General features: G+C 35.7%; 2 protein-coding genes and 1 pseudogene across 2 annotated transcripts; 2 read left to right on the top strand and 1 right to left on the bottom strand.

Moving 5' to 3' along the window:
- Positions 1-4,044: 4,044 nt before the first annotated feature.
- On the top strand, positions 4,045-4,476 carry LOC149013345 (histone H2B.5-like; the record flags this gene model as incomplete). Its single annotated transcript, XM_089157718.1, has 1 exon — positions 4,045-4,476. A coding segment is annotated over one exon (432 nt), but the record flags the coding sequence as incomplete, so codon positions are not given.
- Positions 4,477-5,841: 1,365 nt separating this feature from the next.
- On the bottom strand, positions 5,842-5,960 carry LOC149013344 (5S ribosomal RNA; annotated as a pseudogene).
- Positions 5,961-6,314: 354 nt separating this feature from the next.
- Positions 6,315-25,649, top strand: LOC149013343 (agamous-like MADS-box protein MADS2). The gene is made up of 9 exons (XM_089160290.1): positions 6,315-6,378; positions 6,463-6,833; positions 21,259-21,354; positions 21,444-21,503; positions 21,674-21,773; positions 24,079-24,120; positions 24,470-24,511; positions 25,047-25,162; positions 25,262-25,649. The coding sequence occupies exons 2-9, from the start codon at positions 6,649-6,651 to the stop codon at positions 25,347-25,349; spliced, it is 729 nt and encodes a 242-aa protein (XP_089016416.1). The 5' UTR covers positions 6,315-6,378; positions 6,463-6,648; the 3' UTR covers positions 25,350-25,649.
- Positions 25,650-26,588: the final 939 nt, after the last annotated feature.

Here is a 26,588-nt window from a genome sequence, read left to right as displayed (position 1 = left end):
CCAAATCATATAAAGTCTACAATTCATTGTACAAATACATAGAGTAATCCAATCATATAAAATCGGAACTCCGGTCCAAGTCCCGTGCCTGGTGGATTGAACTCCGTGTCCAGTCTCTGTGATGCCCCCACCCAACAAAAGCACATACTCATCCCATTTCATACGATATTGAAAGTTGTCTATATAATCATTAACTGCAGTTCTATAGCGGTCATATTTCGCCGCCATGAGAACTTCAATTTGAGGGAAGTGAGAATAGGGCTAAGGAACGTTCCGCATTCCATCGGTGTCTTGTTGGTCGGTGGCTCTTGTTGGTCAATGTGAATGCATGACCTCATCCATAGACAATGACTTCCTCTCGATACCATAATCAAAGTAGTATCCCGCTTCGGCTTGCGCCCATGATACGAAGATTGGGGGATACTAATTCCCGTATCATCTGCCCATGTGAAAGGAGGAGCTCGGGAAGTGAGGGAGAGAGATTTAACAAAATTGGGTGGGATTCGGCGTCGACTTTCCCTATTTATCGCCGTCGGCGATATTCGTCAACTTTGATTTAATTTTTTTTTTTGGCGGGGTATCGTGTCACCCCGCGACGTCCAGTTTGCCCCCATGTCGACGATATATCACCGACACAAGGAACCATGAGTGCCCTACGCTGATAGGTGGAAATAAGTAATTTCCTCATACTTTTCCATCACATAATAATTGGAGAATTCATTGGAAGCATGTTAAGAAGTTTTGACAAGTATCGAAATAACAAAGCCATTGAAATCAATATTTACCAAAAGTTGTCAAAAATTTGGTAATTTTTCGGCGGATTAGCAAATTCGTCGAACCTTTATTTTTCTCTCTCTATGCAGTGATTTACACTTCTTTGTTTGAGTTAATTGGGTGCAGACGATTTTCTCTGGCTTTGCCTTTAGATACCCATTTTCCTCGAATTCATCTTCCTTCAACAAATTCTTTGTTTGAGTTGATCGGTCACAAAAGCTTTTTTTTTTTCGGCTATTCCTTCAAACATTATTCTTCTTCATTTGCTTCATCCGATGCAATTGCCTCCAATTGAGATTTTTGTGAGTGCTATTTTCTTGTTTGAGTGGAACGTTTGCATAAGTTTCCTTCTCATAGATTCTTCTTTATCTGCTTCCTCCGATTCAACTTCAACCTCTATACTTCTTCTTGCGCAGCACCTTCATGATCTCTAATTCTTATGATAACATGAGAGCTTACCTTTAGAGGTCTGTAAAATGGATTTGAAATTTCACACTGAGAATTTGTCTACCCATAAATTAGCTTTGGAACTTGAAATGGGTGGAGATGGCTGTCAAATTATGCACAAAATCCCACATGTCAAAAAACCAATCTAAGTATAGCGTACAAACGCCCACATTTTGATCTCTATCCATGGTTGATTGAGATGAGAAAATAATGTCAGCAAAATCTTGGCAAGATTTCTATGTTGGAGAGATGTGAGGGGAGCAGATAAGGGTGTCAATCGGTACGGTACCGACTTTAAATACTGAAAACCAAAACAATACCATATTGAATTTATATGATGCGATACGGTTTCAATATGAAAATAGTTTAAACACGGTATATAGTGCAATATAATTTCGATACCAAATAACTCATTCCACTTTTATTATTGGTTTATTAATATCCTATGCTCTGAAGGAAAGTCCTTATTGTCCAAAGTGGCAATATATGTGCTTATGACTGTATGACCATGAAAGATAATTCAATGTTTTTACCTGTTTCATCAAATATCTAATCAAGAAGAACATAATTCAGGATAAGATTTTTATTGGGTCATTGTGGGTGTCAATGGTTAGGGCTGGGCAGGTTTTGGGCTGAAAAACATTCGGCCTAAACACGGCTGTTAGCAAAATAACACTTTTAGGCCAGTTTTGGTTTGGTGCGCGCAATTTGGGTTCGAGTTGACTAATGGTTTGGACTAACAATTAGAATTGGGTTTACTAACAGTTTGGGTTCGAGCTGACTAACTATATAGGTCATTTATTCTAACCATGTACCAAAATACAAGGACAAATGGGAAATCTTTGCATGTTTAATCCGAATCTTGAAGCAAAAGAGGGAGGACAATCATGAGAGATATACCCAATACATTGTCCCTAGAATAGAACAAGATGCTCTATCATCTAGATTGATAAATTAATACCAAACAACACATCACATTAAATAAATTTATGTGCAATAAATTTGAATTGTTTATAGAGAAGACACATACTTCTAGAGAAATATCATAGTTCTTGAAATTCTTTTCAGCAAGGTATGGCAATGCGTGAGGTTCCTGCAATTTATGGTTCCTATAATAAGAAATTCCATGCAGAGATATGGAATAAAGTATCAGTGGGTTACAAACTAAAATTGAGGTGATATGGTTATCTGTTTGACTGTTTCGGTCCCTTATTCCTACGGCTAATTTATCTTGGTAAGTGAATCAAAATTAGGCTAAAATTATGAAAAAAAATCATCATGGGTTTAGTTCAAAGTGAATGGAAATTTGAAAGAGTGAAACTATGAAAGCGTGTGAAACCGTAAAAAATAGGGATTCATTAAAACCTAACAAGCTTAACGGGTTGTGTTCCGTTTCGGGCTGGTTTGGGCCTATTAGTTTAGGCTAGCCGGCTGCAAACGGGTTGGCCCAAATTGACTCGAAAACCGTTTAGAGTTGAGGCTCCTCAGCCCAAACACTGGCCGTTAAGGTTCGGTTCGAGCCAATTCGATCTGGTTTTAGCAGTCCAAGTTGGAAATGGCACCCTTAGGTCACTGTGGATATGATCTTTAATGCAGCAACTTATAGGTTGAAGTGGAAGAGTGGTTTCACGGTAGGCTTGGAGAAGTGGAGTTTAGGCACCAAGGAACCTCCAACAGTGTGTACTTTAAACTTCAAGTGGCTAATCAACTTACTTGACTTGAAATACCAAGCAAAGAATATTTAATGTAGACTTTAAACACTAGATGATTCTCTTACAAAGTAGAAATGCACTTTCTAAGTGCAAAATTACGTATATAGCCTCTACTTGATACGATATACAGTCTTATATCGATACCATACCATTTTATGCAAATTTGGTAAGGTTTTGGGACATACTGCAATATGGTTTCATCAAAACCGACTCTGTACCAAACTGAATTTTAAAATTTGGTTTTAGTACATATCGTACCAAATTTTGAAATGTGCGGTTTTAGATGGCATGGTTCAGTACGGTTGAATGGTTTCAGTACACAATCGACACCCTTAAGAGCAGACTCCAAACCTCTACTTTGACGAATAGAATATCTCTACTCATGCCTTTAGGCAAGGTGCTAATATCAAATTCAAATTCCAACAACTCTATCAACGTTTAGGAAGGGAGTCGAAAGGACGAATGTCAAGTTGGAGTTTGGTGGAAAGGAGGAAAAATGGGGGGGGGGGGGGTGTGAGAGTATGGAGGGCCAAAATTGCAAGAGAAGGGTGGGTTGGTGTGAATTTGTGAACACACTAGATAGAGGGTAGAGTGGAATGGATGGTTGGTTATAGGGCATGGGGCTGGTAGAAGTGAGGTAAGGCTATGAGAGGAAGAATGTGGATTCCTACAATACTAGTGCATGGGTTAGGGTTTGGGAAGGTGAGGTGAGTTGGGCACTATGAGAAAAAAGAAAGAGAGGAGGGTTGGAAGATGAGCATAACATATCAGTTGTAGTAACAAGATGAGAGTGAGTATAAAAGAGGGGGGGAGTGCAATGATGGTAGACATAAGTGGCCATACATACAATGTCTAAGATATGCATGTTCTTTCTCACCACTTATTTTAAGATTATTTTAGATCTATTTTTAGTTATTCTAATTATTCAATCTAGATTGAATCGCTTCTCCATAATGAAACATTTAGAGGCTTTCACCAAACATAGCCATGTCACCTCCAACATCTTTCTTGCAATTTATTATTTATCGGATTTTTATCCGCTCCTATACTGATACCCTACAGTTAGCTCCAGTTGATCATTGGATTTTTGACATCTGGATCATTCTAATCTAATGGTCAAAATCAACCAGCAAAGAAGAAGTCTGCCTCTGCTGCAAAGGAGAAGAAAGCAGAGGCACCGGTTGATGAGAAGAAGCCTAAGGCCAAGAAGAAGCTTCCCAAGGAAGCCGCTTCTTCTAACAAGAAAAAGAAGAGATCAAAGAAGAGCATTGAGACATACAAGATCTACATCTTTAATGTTTTGAAACAGGTTCATCCAGACATTGGTATTTCTAGCAAGGCCATGGGAATCATGAACAGTTTCATCAACGACACCTTCGAAAAGCTTGCTCAGGAATCATCAAGGCTTGCAAGGTACAACAAGAAACCAACCATCACCTCTAGGGAAATTCAAACAACTATTCGGTTGGTGTTGCTAGGAGAGCTTGCGAAGCATGCTATTTCTGAAGGGACTAAGGCTGTTACTAAGTTCACGAGTTCTTAGGGTTTCTTTAATCGTAGGTAGGCATTTTAGGGTTTCTCTAGTGTTATTGTGTTTAATTTCGACTCCCGTATCGATGTACTAGTTGAAAGATTAGGTTTACAATTTATTGTTCGGTGTAATTCTCTGGGTTTCTTCTATCTATGAATCACCATTTTCTTGCAAAGAGGACAAAACACTGCAGATCTTCCTTCCATTTCTACACTTGTTCATCCTTTCGTTTCTACCATTTTCACTGCAGATCCCAAAACGCTTCCCTATATTCTTTTTCTACTTGGGTGATGAAATTAGTAGACTCCAACATAGATTTTGTAAGATCTCTCCAACCAACTCCCTTTTCATCATGAAGTTAGACATTAATTCTTCTTCAATATTACCAGCCAAGAACACATCATTCAGTTCCACATAAAAATCCAAAATTTTGAATTGTCAAATGTAAACTTGTTTTACAACCTTCAATCAAAACAAAACTTGTTCCACCCAAAATGAAATTTGAATTTTAGTATTTGCGTTCGATCAGGAAGACGAAGTCTCCTCTTTACATAAGAGTTTTTTTCTCTCAAGATTTTGACCGTTGGATTAGAATCATCCAGATGTCAAGAATCTAACGTCCAACTACAGCTAACATGAGGGCGTCAGTATTGGAGCAGATAAAAATCCTCATTTATCGAAGTTATTTCTAGTTTTCTACACTATTACTAATATGAACACCCAAAATATTTCTTTTAAATGTACTCAAAAAACCAACGTAAGCTTGTGGGTTAAAGCACTGCCGTAGACCTGGAATGATCTTATTATATTAATTTATAAACCTGGAGTAACTCCATGGTGCACGGCCTTGAATTTAACCCTCGTATTAATTTCTTTTCCTTTTTAGTTCTATATTGAATCGCATGATTATACTTGTTTAGAGTATGGAATTCATGGATTTGGAAGCTTTGCTGGTGCGAGAGTCTCGTGTTGCTGGTCGATGTCGGTGTGTTTTCATCGTGGCTATTGTTTCCGCCTTTGTGGCGTGTTATCTTTCCGCCCATGTGGCGTGTTACCTTTATGCCCTTGTGGTGTGTCTATGTCCGCCTTTGTGGCATGTCGCCTCTTTGGGCGTTTGTGATGGAGGATACATATGTCGTATTCCTTGTACTTAATTGTTATTGTGGTTGTTACAATTATTATTCTAAGGAATTGGGCTCATCTCATTCTTTAGTCAGGATGACCTTGTCTATTGCATGTATGACATTTGATTAATTTCCATTCCTTGGTTCGGATCGAACCTTGTGTTTTCATGCACTTATCTTTTTTATTTCTATCTTTCTTTTGATATGTCTGTATTTCTTTTTAAGTTCTTTTTTTTTTTGGTAAAGTTTTTAAGGGGTGCAACACGAGGACTTTCTCGGAGGTCACCCATCCTAGTATTACTATCGCCCAAGCACGCTTAATTTCTAAGTTCTGATGGAATCCGGTGCATTAATGCTGGTATGATCGCACTCATGAATGAAGTTTTTCAGCTTCGTAAAAAAAAAAAAAAACGTATGGAATTGACACAAAAGATGATTAAAATTAATGCCGTAGTACAGTAATACAAATCCAGTAGTAATAATGGTGGGGACAGAATGATCGGCCCAGTTTGCAAATTTACAAAAACACAAGGGTAATTTGGTCACTGTATTTCATTTGCCCATTGTTAACTCGACACGTGGTAACGCCAAAACTTGAGTGTTTTAAGGTTGGTGTTGACGTTCGTAATAAAAAAAGGGAAAAAAAATCAAAAAGTAAATTAGAAAAAGGGATTAAAAAAATCTGAACATACACCAGCTTAACACTTTAATTCTGGAGAAGGAAACCTAAAAATGAGTTCCAAAGCCACAAGTGAGCAACAACGAGGAAGAAGATAAAGATAATTTCGGTGTAAGGGTTTCCATTTTTCATCTTCATCGTTTCTTCAATTCTCTTACGGTTTTCTTATTCTCTTTCTACAACTTTCAAGGTCAGTTCATGAAAGAAGATCTAACTTCCAACTGAATCCAGTAGAGGAAAAGGAAAAGGAAAGGAAGAACTCAAGAAAAGAGAAGCGAAGCTTCGTGTAATCCATACTGGACGAAACGAAATTTATAGAGCTACATCTGTTCATCACAAGTGTAAGATTATTCGAAGAGCGAAAAAAGAGAAAAAAGGAAAATGGGGAGAGGAAGAGTTGAGCTGAAGAGGATCGAGAACAAGATAAATCGTCAGGTTACGTTTGCCAAACGAAGAAATGGACTTCTCAAGAAGGCGTACGAGCTCTCCGTTCTTTGCGATGCTGAGGTTGCTCTCATCATCTTCTCTAATCGAGGAAAGCTGTATGAGTTTTGTAGCAGTTCTGGGTAACCTTTCACACCTCTCTTTTTCTCACATGCTTTGATGCTACACAATTCTTTTTCTTCTTTCTGATTTGTTCCTCTGAAGAGTGTGAGTCTCAATTTTGTTTCATTTTAACTCCCTTGACAAGAAAGAAAGCATGCTCTTTTTCTCCGAGATCTACTTCCAGAAGTTACCTTTTTCAGTTTTCTGAAGTTCTGGTGGACACCGAAAAAATTGTTCGCTTTTGCTGTTGTCCTTGTCCTCCTTTCTTTCTTAGCTTTCATTTTCCTTAACACACTTCATTAATTCTCTTAGTTGGATAGATCTTTCGGTTATTGTATGGTGGATTTACGTTTGGTCCTGGATTTTCGATAAACATCTTGATTATCTTATCTACTTTGTACATTATTTCCTCCATGTTGCCCTTACCAAGCACTGGATTTGCAAATTGCAATTCTAGGTTTCTCTTTAGTCCTTTTGGAAGGTTGGTTGTCCCAAATGTGTTAGTTGTCGTGAAGGTAAATAAACTGATTGACGACCTATCTTGTTAAGAGTGTATTCCATTGTAGAAAAGCTGTTCTTAGAGTCTTTGCTCGTTGCACTCTGAACATCATCAAAAATGCAAATTTGCATAAGATGTTTTATATGGTAGTTCTCTTAAGATAAATCTGATCATTGCCTAAATTTCCTCTGGTTATCTTTCAAGAAGTACATGGCTATTGTAGAAGCAGGTGATCTTATCTCAGTGAGAATATAGTCTAGATTTTGGGCTGCTTAGTTTATTAGAAAGCTTCAAGTCCTGAATAAGACTACTACGATCACCATCACAACCTCCTATTCTTGATACCCCAGCTTCTGTTATCAATATAAACACTTTTATTATAATTAGCATTCTTATTCATACTTTACATACAAGTTCTGTTTCTTATTAGGAGTTCATAATTGGTTTTGATTTTTTGAAATTTAGAAATTAGAGCTTGGCAGCGGTAGGCATGAGAAATTAGTTCTATAATTGTTTCCAGGATGACCTGGGGTTTATCTTCTTAGTTTATCTTCGTATTAATGCTGTGTTTCAGTGAGCTAGCTCTATCTATCGTTATATGTCATTTGTAAAACTTGCTGTGCAGTGACTGTCACGATAGGATGTCTCTGCATGAATGAAACAGTAAACATTAATCTATCATCAACAACCAATCCATAGTTGTCAGTTCACACTTTGTTCAACACTCAGGACTATTTTCCTCATAATTTTGTCATATATATATAGTAGAGGGATGAATGAACTTAGCAAGTATACATACATGATTACTAAAATATTAATTACTATTACGACGATATAGTGGATGCTGAATACATGATATTGAACAACTCACCTTTGTTTTGTTTTGTTTTGTTTTGTTATAAATTGAAGGCATGAGAAAGTGAAAATATTGAAAGTATAAGTAACTTTTGTTAATATTATCCAATATGATTGTGTGAGCTACTTAAATTACTACCATGTTTAGCAATGTTAATTATTTAGATGTAATTTCTACTTGAACAATTCATCATGTGAAATATTACATAAGAAACCTAAAGCATTCACTTTTATGTTTTGTTCTCTATCCTTCATTCCTTCGCAGCTGAAAGAACATAGGAATATCAAGTGTTCTTTTACACATGCATGCACTAATATTTAATTAAAGAAAAGAAAAATGTTGCTTGATCATGTGTTTCTACACCTAGACACAATGGTTGGAGATTTCACCGTTTCAATCCCACGTTTGGATAATTGGCTCTTGTTGACCATCATGTTGGCGTAAGAACCATGCAATTAAATAACATTTTTTTTATCCCTCAATGAAATTAGATTCTCAAATTTGACTTGTGATCTAACTCATATGCTTTCTCTTCAACGGTTAGATTAGACATGTCATTTGCCCACATGGTAGAACAGATACTTTAGTTTGAAGAAATAGTATACATATGTAGAACTTAATATATATTTTATCTTTCTATTTGACTGTACAAACCTTGAGTTTGTGTGCTAAATAAAATAATAATTAAATATGCAATTTCAAGTTTAAGTGTGTGTTGACATGCACTTTAAGTTGAAGCGGACCGTTATTTAGTATGAAGGACAACAAAATATTAGAAAATGTATAATCTAAATAGATTATTTAGGGAGAAATTACCATCTATATACTATAGGATAATCTAAATAGATTTTTTTTTGGAGGGGATATTACAAATATCACTAGGAAGATTCAAACCAATGATCTCTTCATTAAGAGGTGTTGGTAATTATTAACTGAGAAATCTTTTGATTCTATGCGTCAATTGAGTTGTTATCCGTCAAATTGAACAATTCCTAAAAGAAACCTCTAGTACTTCAATAGACATATTAGATGTAGAAACAACCCTAATTTTAGGGAGTTTAAAATGGATTTAAGATTCAAATCACTTCTAGTATTATAACTTTTTCAAATCCTCAGATGGCATCTAATAATCATGATTCAAGAATTTGAACTCATGGCCCAACTTGCTACCCTAAAAAACTGAGTTGTGGTTAGACCTCCACAAAATGTTTGCAAGCTAGTGCTTTTTTTTTTCTAGGCAAACCCAAAATGAGGGCTGTGATGGGGATCGGGCTGAAATTTATATATAGCCTATTTTAGGTTTTTTAAACATAATGGCATTTTAGATTTTTGAAAAGTAGGTCTAAGTTAAAAGTTTGGTCTTGAACCATAGGCTTTAACTGCTATGATGAACTAAAATTCTTAAATACCCTAATCTACACATAATTTAATTTTTAAAAGTAGGAAAATTATACATTTCATATAAACCAACTTATATAAACATTAAAAATGTGTAAATTATATTTTGTTAGATGTGCTTGGAAGTGGGTTAGATTAGTTGAAAATTTTGGTTATATAGTTGCAATCATCTGTAGGACAACTCTAACTTCACGACAATCAACCAAAATCTTGAAGAGCTGAACTTGATCAAGTTGGCAAAATAGGGCTTTTAAAATCTAGGATTATGGAGATTGAACCATAGTGCCCGGGCTCTAAAGTATCCATGGTTATAGGATCAGATTAGAGACCCACATACACCTAGGGACAATATTCAAGAATAAAGAGGTGAGTATTGGGCATGATATTCATGAGAATCTTGTATAAATCATCGTCAATTGTTTAAAAACAAAAATTATTTGATAGTTAGATTTATCCTCACACCTAATAGACTTCTATCATCTTAACCAAAAGAATAAATAAATAATACACCCCTATCTTAGTAGACATACTTTTTCCATCTTGGTGTGGCAATGGTTAATGCCTGCACTGCCTAAATATTTATAAGCTACAATCATGAATGTAATCTTTGACTGGAGGAGAAACTTGACATGGGATCTACTTCAAGCTCAAGAAAATAAATGAGGTTCCAAGCTCAGGTGGTAATTTGATGTACTATGTTAAAAATTTCCAATTTTAACCACACTATATGAGGTCCACCCTATAATCTATGATTTTGTTTTATCAAATTTTATTTTATTTCTTAGCTTCTATTTACTTGATTAAGGGATTAATTTTTACTTTCTGTACTTTTTATTTTTATATAGCTTGAGTAGCAAGTATATACTTGAGGAGATGAGTTTCCTTCTTTTTTTTGCTACTAGCAACGTAACTCATGCAATTGCATGTGGTGTTATCTATTTGACTATGAATTACATTGCATATTTTTCAAGTTAAACTTGAATATGTTTTATGTTTCTAATTGAAACAATTTACATTAGCCATTAAGTATACCTTGATTATTAACATATTTGTTTTCATATTAGCCATTAACTTATCTATTAGTTTTTCTCTTGTAGTTTAGTGTCTTCCTTGTTTTAATTATTTACAATTAAAGAGGGATTGAGAATGTAATCACATTGAAGCTCATTATGTAAGGGCGTGTTTGGTTACATGAATCCATAGATTTCAAATCTCTGGATTCGTGAATGTGAGATTTATACCCGTTTAGTTGTGAAAATCCCTGGATTCATGAAATCTAAAGATTCATCTTTTTACACTAAAAACGTGAATCTGTAGATTTATGAGTATGAGGTGAAATCCAGAGATTTCATCCCTATTATAAAAATGCTAGAACATTTTTGTATTCACAAAAATTACAAATGAATCCATAGATATCATTCCATATGTTCAGTTAACCAAATAGTTATTTTTATGAATTATGACTCCATATATTTGAAATTTATAGATTTGAAATTTCTAGATATTTGAAATCTCCAAACTCACGTAACGAAATAGACCCTAAGGGAATGTCTTATATGGTGCCTTTCTTATAAATTATCAATTTTAATCTATGAAAAAAAAAAAGAGTTTTATTTATTACTAATTAATTAGAGAGTACTTAAGTTTTTTAATAAATGGAAAAGGAAGCAAATATCGTAGTTTTTCTTAGGTGGATATATTTTTTTGGTGAGTATTTGATTTGAAAAATGAAAAGAATATAACTAATGTGAGAAGTATAAATAATAATTATTTTTTATTTTTTATTTTTTTGAGAAATGGGAAGGAGAGATATATCAAGTAATTAGCATTTTTTTCTTCTAAAAACGAAAATGAGAGAAATAATAGTGGGCCGTAATTATAAGTGAGACTTCAAAATTTCGATTTTGGATATAATTAACTATGTCTTTTTAACAAATATTTTAATGTATTATTGGGAAAAAAATGTAACTATCTTCCATGAGTTTGAACTTTTATCATTTTATGATAATAATATAATGATATATTGAGTGTAGCCAGATTCAAGTAAGTATCCTAGATCTAGTTTCTCTTCAACCATTAATAAAACAGAGGGGGAGAACACTGAACACACACCCTCAACTCTCTCTCTCTCCTCCTCCGCTTCTTCACTTCCTTTCTTCACTTCTTCTTCTCCTTCACCTTGGGTTCAACTCTTTCTTTGCCTCTATTTTCATAAATAAAAATTCCTATTACAAGACTCACGAGTCACGTCCCTTTGGCTACTCTTTTAAGAGTCACTCTTAAAAAAATCTAATTTACCGAGCGCAACAAGCTACTACCTTCCTACTTACCTGATTGTGATTAGCCAAGTCAATATGTGAAGCACAAAGTCTCTGAGTTCTATACGTATCTTGCAATGCACAACTGGGTCTCAGTTATAGCTATTATGGGTTGAGAATCTCCAAACTAGAGTTGTAATAGGGATGGACTGGACTGAGCTTCTTCATACTCAATTCCAGCCCTAAATGTTCATTGCTAAGCTCATTTTAACCCTAAAATCTAACTCAAGGCCTATGATTATTGTCTCTGACCTCAGCTCTAAAGGGACAAGCCAGGCCTAATCTTGCCTTGACTGTTACGGGATGGGTTGGCCCTATCTCTATCCCTAACCTTGATCCTCTCCTTGGCCCTGTTTAGCCTTGTTCTTGTTTTTTTTTTGGTTATGTCCCTGACCTTGTTCTTTTTCTTAGCCTAGCAACTTTAATATAAAAATAAGATGCCCAACTTGAACAATGAAAATTTCAAAATCCAAGACTCAAATTAATTTTAAAATAAAAATGAAAGAAAACAAAATACGAACTTCCAAATTATTATTATTAAATTGTGATAATTATTGTTGCCCCTCTAAATTATAGCTTAATTACTAAAGGATTCTATTTGTTATGAAATTACTATCGCCCCCCTCACTTCTAACCATGTTAAGTGAGTGTTATTATTGAGTGTTTAATATCTATTTCGTCATTCTAGATAAAAATTCTCAAGGCAACATTATCTTCATTTAGAAAAAAAATCATGTTGACTACTAATTTTACCCTTATATTATTGTCATTTTGGATTCTAAAAAATTAGTCCCTGGTCTTCTTTTTTTGTCCAAAGTCAAATCTAAAATCAATAGAAACTAAAGGTCAAATTGGGAGTAAATTACAAAAACTAAAAGATAATTCTAAATTAAAAAGTAAATAAATAAAATAAGGAATTACTTTTTTTATCTTACCCATCCTAGTTTTGCCACTAATCTATCCTTAGCATCCTCATTTCTGCTACACTGAGTTTTTCTAAATGATTCTTTTTAATAGTCCAATATCCTGCACTGTACATCATAACTGGTTGAACAACGGTCCTATAAAATTTTCCTTTAAACTTTAATGGAATACGCCGATCACATAAGACCCCGGATGCACCTCTCCACTTCATCCACCCTATTTTAATTCTTTGGGAAACCTCATCCTCTAAATCACCTCTTTTACTTTTGATTGAACCTAAGTACCTAAAACAATCATTCTGAGGAATCTCTTTATCGTCAAGTATCATCACCTCATCATCTGTCTGATCATGACTAAAGTTACAAACTAGACATTTTGTCTTCAATCTAATAAGTTTAAAGCCTTTTGATTCCAAAGCTACTCTCCATGATTCTAATTTGGTATTAATCCCCACTTGGGTCTCATCAATCAACACAATATCATCCGGAAAAAGCATACACCAGGGGACCTCATCTTGAATGTCTTTGGTTAATTCATCTATTATTAGTGCAAATAGATATGGACTTAAAATTAACTCTTGATGTAGCCCAACTGTTATCGGGAATTCATTACTTGTCCCCCCACTGTTCTTACACTAGTCACTGAACCATCATACATATCCTTAATTGTATCTACATATTTACTTGCAACACTTCTTTTTTCTAGTACTTGCCAAATTAATGCTTTAGGGACTCTATCATAGACTTTTTCTAGGTCAATAAATACCATATGAAGGTCTTTCCTACATTCTCTATACCTTTCCATAAGTCTCCTAATTAGGTAAATAGCCTACGTTATAAATCTTCTCGGCATAAACCCAAATTGGTTCTCCGTAACTGTAGTTAAGTGTCTCAAATGGATTTGAATTATTTTCTCCCATAATTTCATCGTATGGCTTATCAATTTAATGCCCCTATAGTTATTACAACTTTGAATATCTCCTTTATTTTGTAAATTGGAACCACGACGCTTCTCCTCCATTCATCTGGCATTTCCCTGTGCTCATAATCTTATTAAACAACTTAGTCAACCAAACTAGTCAATGGGTTCCTAAGCTCTTCCATACTTCAATTGGGATTTCATCAGGACCTTGTGTCTTGCCGAGTTTCATCCTCCTTAAAGCTTCGTTTACTTTCAGATGTAACATGAAGTGTAAATTAATAATATAAAACCTAAAGGTTGTTTTGAATTTTTGAATAAATTAAAAATGTCATTTCATCACTTAACTAATGGAACTTAACAATAGGGGGACATTAGTAATTATATCCAAAGTCAAAGGTTAGATTAGTAATTTAAAAAGTATAAGGGATAAGGTAGTAATTAAACTATAGTACATAGGGGCAACAGTTAGTATCCCTATTAAACTTGATATGATAATATTTTAACTAGATGTATTATAGAAAAATATAACTTTCATATTCTAACATGCTGTCATATCTAATCGTTTGATATTAAAACTAAAAATAAGGAAACAAAATAACTCTCAAGCTACGATTACTAACAATGTCCTTGTTCTGATTGTTGGATGATTTGTTTGACATGAAGATTATTTAAATTGCTACTGATTATCTCTTAGGTGAACTTCATTCAGTGTTTATCAAAGCTTGTTATTTCTACTTGTGCTCAAAACTTATGAAGTTTTTTATATATAATTTGAGCCTTTGATTTTTTGATTTTTTGATTTTTGATTTTTTGGGAGAAAATTGATAGTTTTTTATATAGGGGATGGAGACTATTACATACACCACAAGGAGACATGAAACCATGTCATTCATTGAAAATAGAGTGAGATAAACTCAAAAATGCTAAACAGACCTCAGACATCCAAGGAGAGTAGGAGTTTCACTCTATCCTACTCGTGATGGACGGAGCTCTCTGGGCCAGGGAGTCAGCTGAGCTGTTGAGCTCCCTGGGAATAAAAGAGAAAGAGATTAGGCTTACATACTGGGTCAGGGTATTTACATCCTGGGTAATGCCAAATACATCTAAAGAGGCCTGGGCTTTGCTTAACAGAACATTCATCATAGAGTAATACTCCAATTCAAACTCAAGATCAAACCGAACCTCTGAGGATATAGATCCTGTACCCCTACTCCCATCCCCCCAAAATTTCCTCTCACAACCCACCTGACATAGACCACCCTGGCTCACCGATGTCAAGTGGGTAGACCTGTAAACAGATTGGATTCGGCTCGAATATGGTAGTATCCAAATCCAATTAGTAAAACTGCTATCAAAATCTAATTAGCAAAACCACTATTTGAATATGAATATGAATCTAGCAGAAATTTAGAGAAGGCATCTGAATTCAAATCCAGAACTTTATTGGATATCCGATAATAAGCCGATCTGGTAAACTATCCAATTATTGATTGGTGATTGTCATTTTTTTAATTTTTTATTTCTGATTTCCAATTTCCGATTACCGGTTTCCGAATCCGATTATTAACCCTTTCTTTAGAGAAAAGTATATAATACTTTACTCTCACCGGATAATTTCTGATTACCGGTTTCCGAATCCAATTATCATCCCTTTTCAGAAGAAAAAATGTTAAATACTTTAATATCCGGAATAAATGTTTATCCGGATATTTATCTAATCCGATAAATAATTATAGTAATCCGAAGCTGGCTGCTTAGCAGACAGATTTGGATATTTTCCGGTAAGAAACATTCCGGATATGGACAACCTTAAACAAATAAGGATTCAAATCCCAAGACGAATTTGGACTATCCATTTACCGGCCTACAAGTCTACAAGTGGGTTCCCACTTGTGAGTGGGAAATGTTGGGGGGCATGGGGATAGAGTATCTTGACGCACCTTCCAAGGCACATAACAGCATCCTTCTCTGATGTCATGGGCTTCGCCTTGAGTGGGGGAGTTGAACTTCTTAGGCATAAGGCATGGCTGCTGCTGCTGCCTTCACCTCACCCCTAACATCATGAACCACGAACCCAATGCCTCCTTTTGATTCTTTGAGGGCCGTGTCAGTGCTAATTCTGAGTTTACCTTCCGGGGGTGGAGACCACTTCAAGCCTAATCTATTCACCTTCTGTTGAGAGAGAGAACGTGCACTTTACACTACTTAAATTCAAGAAAAGCCTTCTCGGCTTGCTGAACCACTTCAATCGGATCCCAGTTCTTTTGATTATAAAGCATCTCATTTCTTGCCCACCAAAGGGACCAGCAAGTAAAGGAGCCAAGACCTGCGACACCCTTCTTCCAATCAGTTGAAATGTTGCTGTGTTTACTGCAGGCAATAATGAAGAAATCCATGTGATTATCAATAGCTAGAGGGATGAAAGAGGAAGTCCGACGCAAACCAAGTCGCACGGGCAAAGGGACATTCAAGTAATATATGCTCAACTGTTTCTTGGTCACACCCACACCGCGAGTAAGCTGGACCGATCTTCGTCCCTCTCTTTGACAAGGCCTCTGCTGTACGTAGACCATTAGCGCAGCTTCTCCATACGAATTCTTTCACCTTTGGCAAGGAGTGAAACCTCCAGATCTGTTTCCAGACTTCTGGGTTAGTCCTTTGGGAAGGATTGGCTTCTTGTCTTTTCTCTTCTCTTTCTCAACTCATCAAATAATACCCCGACTTTGTTGTGTATTTTCCCATGGTAGTCCAGCCCCAAACTTGACAGTCTTCTTGAAGAAATAGGCCCAACTTGATCTTCATAATTGCAGCCACATCTTCTGGGTGGAAGTGGTGTTTTAATACATCCAGTTTCCAAGCTCGACTATCTTCCATGATCAGATCTGCCACCGTAGGAACAAGGTGAGGATCAGTAGGGGGTGTTTAAGTTTAAAGTTAGGTTTTGTTGGGATTCATCTCTCTTTGATATACTCTTGCCTTCCCCCACCAACCACATAAGCCCTTTCTTTAGGAGGTCTCTGCCTTTAAGGGTACTCTTCCATGTCCAACTTGGAGATGAGCCTTCCCTAGCCTCAATTAGGTCCAAACTGGAAAATAAATCTGCTTGAGGATTGCCCACAGTGTGTTAGGGAATTTCCCATAGCCTCCAAGCAAGATTCTGGATTTCTGGATCTCTGTCTTTTGTGGTATTAAGTTCAATTGTTCATAACTTTGGGGCTACTCCCATGAGGTGTTTAGTGCCCTTTAGTACTTACGGAAAAGTGAATGGTTCTCAACATAATAAGCTACTAGATGTTATTTCTCTATGTATATAATAGCTAAAAGAAGAGAGAGGGACACCAATTTGAAGTTTTCTTGAATCTTGAAAATTGTGAGTCTTTCCCTCTCCTTCTCCAGTTATTGCCCTCCTTTCTCTTTTAGGCTTTGAATGCTAGTTTCCTTGGACCAATTTGGTGAGATTATTTATACATGTTAATGTTTCTTATTGTGCAATTTGATTATTCAAGTGCTACAATCCTAGAGGGGTAATCCTCAACCTTTCTGTACATAAATAGTTAAACCTAATTTCACTCCTACGGTATCATGACCCAAAATATATGTTAAGAATTCCCATCACCATTAGAACATTACAAAAACAAAAATTAGTAAGCATAAGAAATAAGGAACCTTGATGTTGCAAAAGCTCTAAAAGGTTTCAAATTTCTTGTTTTACTCCAGTAGACTAGTTGAGTGCTTTCTTTTTTCTTCTTCAGTCGATCTCCATCTAGAGTGTATCAGATGGGTGTCTAGGGACTTTATTGCCAATAGTCCAGCTCTTTTCTGAAAAATCTCCTTTATTTGGTGGACTTCTGTCACTATTGCCTGATGTAGTTGGCGAGATGTCGTGTTCCTAAAAGCCCATTCTCATTAGAATGTCTTGGTTCAAACCTCTTGATGTTGCCTTCTCTCCTCACACCTTGCTTACTAATTAAAAAACATAAAAGATTAAAGTTTGTGGAACAATTTAGTGCATTTGGTAACGGTATTTCTTAAGAATGACATTCTTTTTCAGAATTTTTTGGTATTTTCATAAAGAATGATAGTCTGAGTACATATTTGATTATTTGGTCAAACTTGTGCAACTTGTGCTCAGCAGGTTTGAGAACGACATACTCTAAATAGTGAGTTTTCCTCGCACAAATTGAAACATCTCCTAAGAACAAATCAGCAACAAATAATTTAAAGCTTCTACAATTACAAAATTGCAATTTTAAGAAAATCGAAGTTTATACTTATTTTTCCTATTAGGCTTGCCACTCCATGAAGTTTTCTAGGCTGCCCTTCTAGTGAGTCATATATTCAACATCTACAGTGCTTAGAAAGTTACTGGCGAGATTTTCCAAACAATCAATGGAAAAAGAGGTGAGGGAAGGGAAAAGATTGTTGCCTACCAATTTTGGCCCTGTGCAGAAAATAAGTGCTGATTAATAGGAATGGTTTGGAGCTAGGATAGGCAAGAGAGGCCACTCATCATTTTTAAATGATGACATAATCTAGTTTGGGCAGTTTTATATATATTTATCTTACTTTCGGTTCTTGCTGATGGCCATGTCGAAGGTGGCAATCTGGGTCCTCTCTTCTAGAATTTCTAGGGGACTAATCAATCAAGCTAATATGCTTCTACAACATTAGTTTGCTTCTACTGGGTAGACCTCAAATTCATGTAGTGAGGATGTGCAAAGGTATTTGAGTTATACCCAACTTATATTTTAATAAGCCAGTGGATTATAATCTAATAGTGTGGTGGGCCTTATAGGAAAGTATCGATTAACTATAAACACTAGCATTTACCCGAAAAAAGATATATAAACTCTAACATTGTCTATAAATACTAGCTGTAAACAAGGTTTAAAGTATCGGTATCGAGTATCGTATCGGTCAGGTGATTTTAAAAAATGTATCGTCCCTGATCAAGTATTGTATCGCTCTGGCTAATGTATTTTAGTGTAATTCAATGGAGAGATGTATCGAGATGTATCGTATCGGTTGGGTCAAATATGGATACGTATCGGCAAGTATCGTATAGTATCATGGGATACTTTAAACCTTGGTTTAAAACAACAATATAGGAACCAACGGGGGTTGGTCCAAGTGGTAAGCAGCTTGGTTTGCTCTAGCAAGGTTCCAGTATGAATCCTTGTGGATGCAAAAAATCCCCGCTAGAAGACTCACCCACTACAGTCAGGTGTGCGACGCGGGTCGAACACCAGTTTATAAAAAAACCGGGATTGGTTAAAAACAACAATATAGGTCTTCCAAATTAAATTCCCAGTGGAATGTTTTAAGCAACCATATGCTAAAATCCTAAATCCTAACAGGGTGTACGACTAAATGATAACCATTTTGCCATAAGAAGAGTTCTAAATGTAGTGTGGTATTTGTGTAGGTATAAACCATTTAAATTTTCCATCGAAAAGTTTCAATTTTGATTATTGTAGAAATAAAACTAGATGCAACTTAATTGGAGTCAAGGTTTTAACCACAATGCTTCAATCAAGTTCTTAAGCAACTTTATGCTTAAACCCTAAACTTTAACATAGTGTACTCCTAAATGACAATCATTTTTCCATAACAAGCATTCTAAATGTAGTTTGAAATCTTGGTGGATCCAAATCATTGAAGTTTAGATGAAAAAATTTCATTTTTGACAATCTTTTAAACAAGACTAGATGCGACTCAATAGGAATGCAAGGTATTTCTTTCTTTCTTTTTTTTTATTTATTTATTTATTTATTATTATTATTATTGTTTTTAATCTGAAATTGCATTCTTAATGACGGGAATATTAAGCGGAACTGGTCTCACAGAGATTCAAAACCCATGAAATTGAATTATGTCAAATTATCCTACCCAAAACAAACAAGGCCTTTCAAGCCAGGTGGTCAGCTACCTGCAGTTACCACGGAATGCAAAGTTTTAACCATAATATTTTGACCAAAGTTTTAGTAAAAACATGTATGAAAGCATTATTCTGATCCAACGTCTACCCATTTTTTGAGTTGTGAATGGTCCTTGTTTGAAGAACGGTTATTCCTAGAGAGGAAAACTCTGAACAATTTGGTATTTTGGTCAATCACCTATATTTTTCAAGGTAGAACAAAGTGCTGAGGACTTGTAGAATGCATTACCATTGATGATTTTTCATATTTGAAGAAAATTTGAGTATCATGCTTAATCATAGCTGTATCATTTTCCCTGAAGGTTTGGATCCTTTTTGAATTGTGTGCTAGTATAGAGTCGGAGGAATGATTTCGTAGGGTTGTTTAACATTGGTTGTACACCTGACTTCAAGTACTTGTAACACTCAAATTAATTTCTGAACCCTTATTTGCTTATAAGTTATTTGTCGATGTTGTTAGAAATTGAGTATGGTTGACACATATGCTCCCGCTTGAAGAGTGTTGAGTGCCTGGGTTCAGGGGTATTTCTCTCCTCTCGTCTTTGGAAAGCTTTGTTTCTCTTCCTCCTGTTACTAAAACCCAGAGTTCATACTCTCTCTCTTTCTGAGAGAATACACTAATGTTTAAGTGGTTCGGTTGTTAATTCAACCTGCTTCCCCTTTTCATCCTTACGAGTCTGGGAATTCTTCTATGTTTCCCATATTGGGACCTCTTTGGAGTCCTTAGTCCCTCTTTTAATTCCAGAAAACATGAAGAACGAAATTTAGCCCTATCTAGTAGCCTTCCTCCCCAACTAGAATCACCTAAACTTAGGGTTATGTTCATGTGCTATTGTCGTCTGCAACCTAACTCAACCGAAAGACACATCTGAATCCATCTTCCCCACAAAGTTAGACCCCTTGTTTCACATTCTCATCTCAACAACAGCATGTTTACACATTTTCACATTGCCCAATTAAGGGAATGTTATGAGAGTCTGGAACTTCTACGCATAGAATGTAATCCGACCTAATCATCAGTGTCAGGCCTCATGCATGATCCTATAGCTTTCCTTCATGCTGCATCCATCTCTGATTAACTAAATAATGTGGTTAGCTCTCTCTGTTTCTTCTCTTCGGGGTGGAGGGAGCAGCCATGGGGTCACCAATCTGGACTCCCAATTTCTCTTCTTCTTGTGTCATTAGGATTCTGAAACAGTGTTTATCCAAATTTTGTGCAAAAAAGATACGGAATTGTAACTCAAAGAGATATGGCTGATGTAGCTGCAATTGCTGGAGGTGTTTTTTATTCTTTTAATCTTCCTTTGAGATTATCATGTTAATATTTTTAAGGAGCTTAACTAGCTTTGTTTCAAAGTTGATGCATGACTGCGAGGAAATGTAATGTTTATGGGACAACTACAAAGGTAATGTGGTTAGTATAATTTGTTTTGTGGATAAACACAAAGTTATTCAAGGTCGTCTGTATGTTTACCAACATTTCTTTTAAATGGTGCTTGATCCAGAAGTCGTTTACTATCTCCTTCTCACTTACCCAGTATGGTTTTCAGCAATCTAATGGCCTTTTTCCTTTGCCGTTCCTTTCTCTTAGCATGCTCAAGACGCTGGAACGGTATCAAAAATGTAGTTATGGAACACTAGAAGCCACTCAACCACCTAAGGAGACACAGGCAATGCCAAAACCACAGTGTTCTTACTCGTAAATAAGTGTTTATGTTACTAAAAGCAATACTTAAGTATAATAAATCTAATTTTTCTCCGTATTGGCAAGCAGAGTAGCTACCAGGAGTATTTGAAGCTAAAAGCAAAAGTTGAGGTCTTGCAACGATCTCAGAGGTAAAATCGCTTCCAAATAAATTATGATTTTCCTTTTCTTGAGCAATGTCGAATTCTCATGGCTGTCAATCTGCTTTTGCTCGAGTGCTTTGCAGTGATTTACCTCTTTATTTTAATCTCATCATGACCAATATTTTATGTATTAAAATTTGTAATCATGAGTACTGTAGAAACCTTCTTGGAGAAGATTTGGGACCACTAAATACAAAGGAGCTTGAGCAGCTTGAGCATCAACTTGAGATGTCCTTGAAACAAATCAGATCAACAAAGGTAAGTCCCCTCTTTCCTTCCCACCCACCAAAAATAAAAAAAAAAAAAAATTAAGTTCCTTTAATCTTATATCCAGTGTTTGTCATGTTTTATTGTGGTCTATTATCCCATTTCTTGAGAAATCATAATCCGATTGTCGACTTCAATCCCTTAAATCTGTCTAGTATGAAAAGAATTGGATCGTTGACTCTGATTAAATTTAGTCGAAGTCCACAGAAACAAATCCCATTACTTGATGATCCTCAATTACATTAGTTTCTCAAGCAGGTAGAATTTGTTTGTTTGATCTTTGAAAACGAGTCTTTTACCTTGTTACTTGTAACAAGAAAGAAGCAGCTTGATGAGGTGCTGTTTAAACCCCAATTCTTGCACTGTGCCTTTGGATTAGTTTTTGCTTTACTTGAATTATTTATTTATTCTTAGGTTAATCTTGAAATGGCCAATGCTGAGCAAGCTCACTATGTAGGACACTTATTGCCTTAGGACACGTTTCAACATCCTGATATAGTGTAGAACATTTAGAGTATATATACCTATATAACTTAAAGGAGCAGGCAACTTTCTAAGAGAATCCAGACTTGGAGTCTCTCCACGCAAACCTTTGTGATAATGCTACGGATGTGTGATAAGGAATAGAAATTGTCCGTTTCTCTCTTTAGATGTATCTTGGTGTCTCTCCTGCTTCAAAGAGTAAGAAATTCGTTGAGATGATCAGATACTACCCATAAAAAATATTGACTTCATATTTAGTCCAGAGATTGAACAAAAAAGAATTGGAAGATAATGATACCCGTTTATAAACTAGAACCTAAAAAACAAACGAAAAAACAAAGAAAAACAAAATCTGGCAGTTACTCTTTAATGAAGTAACAAATCACTGGTGCAAGAGATACAGGATTGGACAGGCCAATATAGTATAAATATCCAATCACATTAATTTTGTTAGGCATTCAAGCACAACTACCTCAGTACTCAGTAGGATCCGGACTCCCTCAGTAACAATGACTTGATAGATGAAACCTATATAAGTGGGTCCTCCTCATTAAGAGGATGACGTCGGCAGCCTCTTTTTTTTTGACAAATTCAATCAAACTGAATTCTATTCTATGTGACTTAAATTGACGTCAGTTTTCACTCTCAATCGACAATCCCCCCTTCCCAATTTGAGTGTTTTTCGTTGGGAGAAGGGGGGGGGGGGGTGAGCGAGGTGTTGGAGCAGTGATTTTTTTTTTTTTTTTTTTTATATACCTGTAGAGTCTCTAGAGTGTTGAAATAGTAGGTTCATAATTTTTATTTTTTTTGTACAAAGACACTTTTTATATATAGGGATAGGGATATGACATATGCCGCTGATAAGAGTTGAACCCATGACCTCTCTACTGAGAAGTCAAGTTCCTAACCATCCTACTACTCTTCCATTGGCATCTCTTCAAGAGTTGAGAGTGTGAGTCTTAGAGAAGGTATACATGACTATTCGATTTTGAATATATAGTTGGGTTTGATCATAAATCCAAGCACTATACAAGTTTTATTTTCATTCTCATAGTGAAAAAATCCATTATGCCAATGGATATAGATAAAGCCAAACCACTTAAATCTTGTGTTTGTACTTTTGTGGTTATTATCTTTCGTAATTTCAAGTAATACACACGTGGTCCCACACATTCACTATTACGGATTTTGTACTTTCTTTCTTTCTTTCTTTCTTTTTTTTTTTTATTTTTTATGATGGTCTATCTTTTGCACAAGTGGAAAGAGTGAACCGTATATACAAGTCTTTTGTCAACTAATGGGTTGGCTACATGAATCTTTACTTTTCAATCAACTCTATTTGACTTTTCTTTGTGGATAATAATTTGACACTATACTTAGATACAAGACCTAAGCTATGTATATCCTTATATATCATTTCTCACTATTTTTCTTAAAGTTATCTTAGGTTTATCCTTGATCCTTCTAATTCATTCTATCTAGATTAAATTGCTTCTCTATATTAGGACATTTAAAAGTCTCTATTAAATGTGGACATGCTACCTCAATTGACTTTCTCATTGCTTATTATTTGGCGGAGTTACTTTTAGGCCAGCTCTAATATGATCATTTTATTTTTTAATGCTATGCAACCTATTTTGTTTTCTTTATTATTGTTTCTTAATATATATTGCCCAACAAAAACTATTATGTCTTCATATCCCAAAATGAACACCGGAAATGTTCTGACATTGTAATGCTATTAAATCTCAAGAGACTAGAGCATCTGTGCAAGGCATTATTTCTGACGACTGTTTGTTCATTGCTTTTGCAGACCCAACTAATGTTAGATCAGCTTTCAGATCTTCAACGAAAGGTGATTAATTTCTACGTCTGACAATTTAATTGCATATTTTCATTTGGGGAAAGACAGTGTTCACACTACGACAGAGCTGAAAGCTCGAAGATGTTTCTCAGGGGGTTTTCTCATTTTCTCCTAATCAAATGATACGGTGTTAAGAGTTATGAGTTGCAGATATATCTTTATCAGATACCTTTTACACTTAACAGTAGTGTTTACAGCAATAGCTCTACCCCCTGCAGAGGCATTAATTGGCCAATTTTACTGGTGCAGGCTGCACCCCTTGCTGTATCAAACATTGGAATTTTCTTAGTTTTTTTCGTATGTTTTTATCGTAGATAAAAATATATTTGTTTTTATGCAGGAGCACGTGCTTCAAGAAGCAAACAGGGCCTTGAAAAGAAAGGTAGCGTACTAATCTAAAATATGATTTATGATTTCAACCCATATAAATGTAAAATTTATTTTGTATCTGTGTTTGGGCTTTTGTTTTCTATACGTGCTATGCTCAAATCTGGCAGATTGACCCTCAGGTGTATGATCAAAATTTTTAAGGTAACTGCTGAAAATAATCATGTCTTGCATCTAAGATAATATCTTGGATTTCGTAACTATGCTCAAGCTAGGGATTTTGTATGATAAAATGACTGAATCTTTACACCTTTGGGTGTGAATATTCTGAAGTTCTTTGGCAATTACTCACTATTTAAAGATGAGTTCTACCCGTCGAAATGCAGATCTGCTGTGACAACTTGGTGTGCCTCCAAAGGAAGGCAACTATAATGGATCCCCATGAAATATTGGCATTATTTTTACTCATAGTTTCAGTTATTTATATTGGAGTTTCTTATTGTCTGTTCTTCCCTAATCATATGTATTTTCTTCCTTGCACGAATGAACTGGAACTGAGCCTGCAGAATGAATTCTTGGGTTTCCTGCAGTTGGAAGAAAGCAATGCGGAAAGCACCTGGGCAACAAACATGCATTACAATCGCCAGCAATCTCATTCCGAAGGATTCTTCCAACCTCTGGAATGCAATTCAACCCTCCAAATGGGGTAACATTGTTGATCATATACTGATCAAATCATCTTTATTGAATTCTTGCATGCCTTTGTGGAATTTCTTATTTCTTCTGTGCACAACTTTGGCAACAGATATAATCCTAATGTCCCGGATCAGATAACTGTTGCTGCAACTTCTGGCCAAAATGTCAATGGGTTCATTCCAGGATGGATGCTTTGAGTTTTCAAGCAAATATTCATGAGAGTGAAATCTATATTTTGCTCAAGTAAACATCTACCATTATATATTCTGGTTTGTGCGAGGTGTAATTATCTTCTCGAAGTGAAGGAGAAGAAGAACATAGTAAGTGTAAATTGATGTGAGTATCCAAGAAATTATAACCTAAACCTACTACTTCTATGAAAGGCAAGGAGTTGTTTGAATTTTTAATTAGAGACATATATAGTCTCTAGCCATGTTGTTGAGATGCCACTGTAATAAACCTAAATGACATGTAATGTTCTGGACTTTCCTACTGAATTATATCTCCCTTCTTCGCCTTTGATCAACCCTCTTTAATATTTTACTTTGCAATTATTTTATTTATTTGTTGAGTTGAGTTTGTTTTCTCCCCAGAATATAAGTACAGAAGATACCAGACAATGACAACGAACAATGATAGTTGATTAAGATGCCCTAGCTTCGATTGTCAGGAAACTCTTAAGTCTAACCCTAGACATGGAGTAGGTTTAAACAGAGAAGAAAGGTGAAAGACAGTGCCATCCCAAACGATGTGACCTTGGAAGGCCAGAGGCCCAGAAGCCCTAGATAGATTTATTTCCTGTGTTTGCAAATATAGACGCGTCAGTTCTAGGTCTTAGACTTAGTGTATAGGTAAGGTGTCTTTCGCTGGACCTTTCAACAGCTCTGTAAAGCAGTGAGAGCCGCCTTTCGTAATGGACTGTGTTCTTCCTTTCACACCAAAGGTTTCAGAGTTCAGATGCTGACCAATATAAAGATTGTGCTTTTGCAATTATTTTTCTCTTTTGTGGTAGTTTCTGAATTTTTACCCAAAAACAAATAAATCGAAGCCCTCCATTTGTAATTTGCTTGATTTTTGTTTTTTCAATAAAAAAATGGATTTGAATGAAATTAATAATGAAAAAACATGTCATACAGAATCACAGATACAATTACATGGCTTTCATGAATGAGGAGCCTAGAAATCTAACAAACAAGAAATCCTGGCGATCTAGCGACTTCTTTTCCTTTTCTTTGGGCTAAATTTGCTAAAAGGTCAATAAGTTTATTCATTTCTCTAAAGCAACATGAGATTTTCCTTCAATTGAATAGAAAGGTCTTCTTTGATTGTAAGGCAGTGGTTTTCAGTTTACATGGTGATCCTGATGGTCTGGATTGGTCTTGTCCTAACTTAATTTAGCTTATTAAGAATCTTTTGATGGGGTTTGACAATTGTAT

The sequence above is a fragment of the Hakea prostrata genome, chromosome 6 (assembly GCF_041222555.1).
Source record: "Hakea prostrata isolate BN-2017 chromosome 6, UWA_Hpros_2, whole genome shotgun sequence".
In the NCBI taxonomy this organism is placed as follows: domain Eukaryota; kingdom Viridiplantae; phylum Streptophyta; class Magnoliopsida; order Proteales; family Proteaceae; genus Hakea; species Hakea prostrata.
The sequence above is the reverse complement of the archived record's forward strand: the minus strand, read 5'-3'. Positions and strand labels throughout refer to the sequence as shown.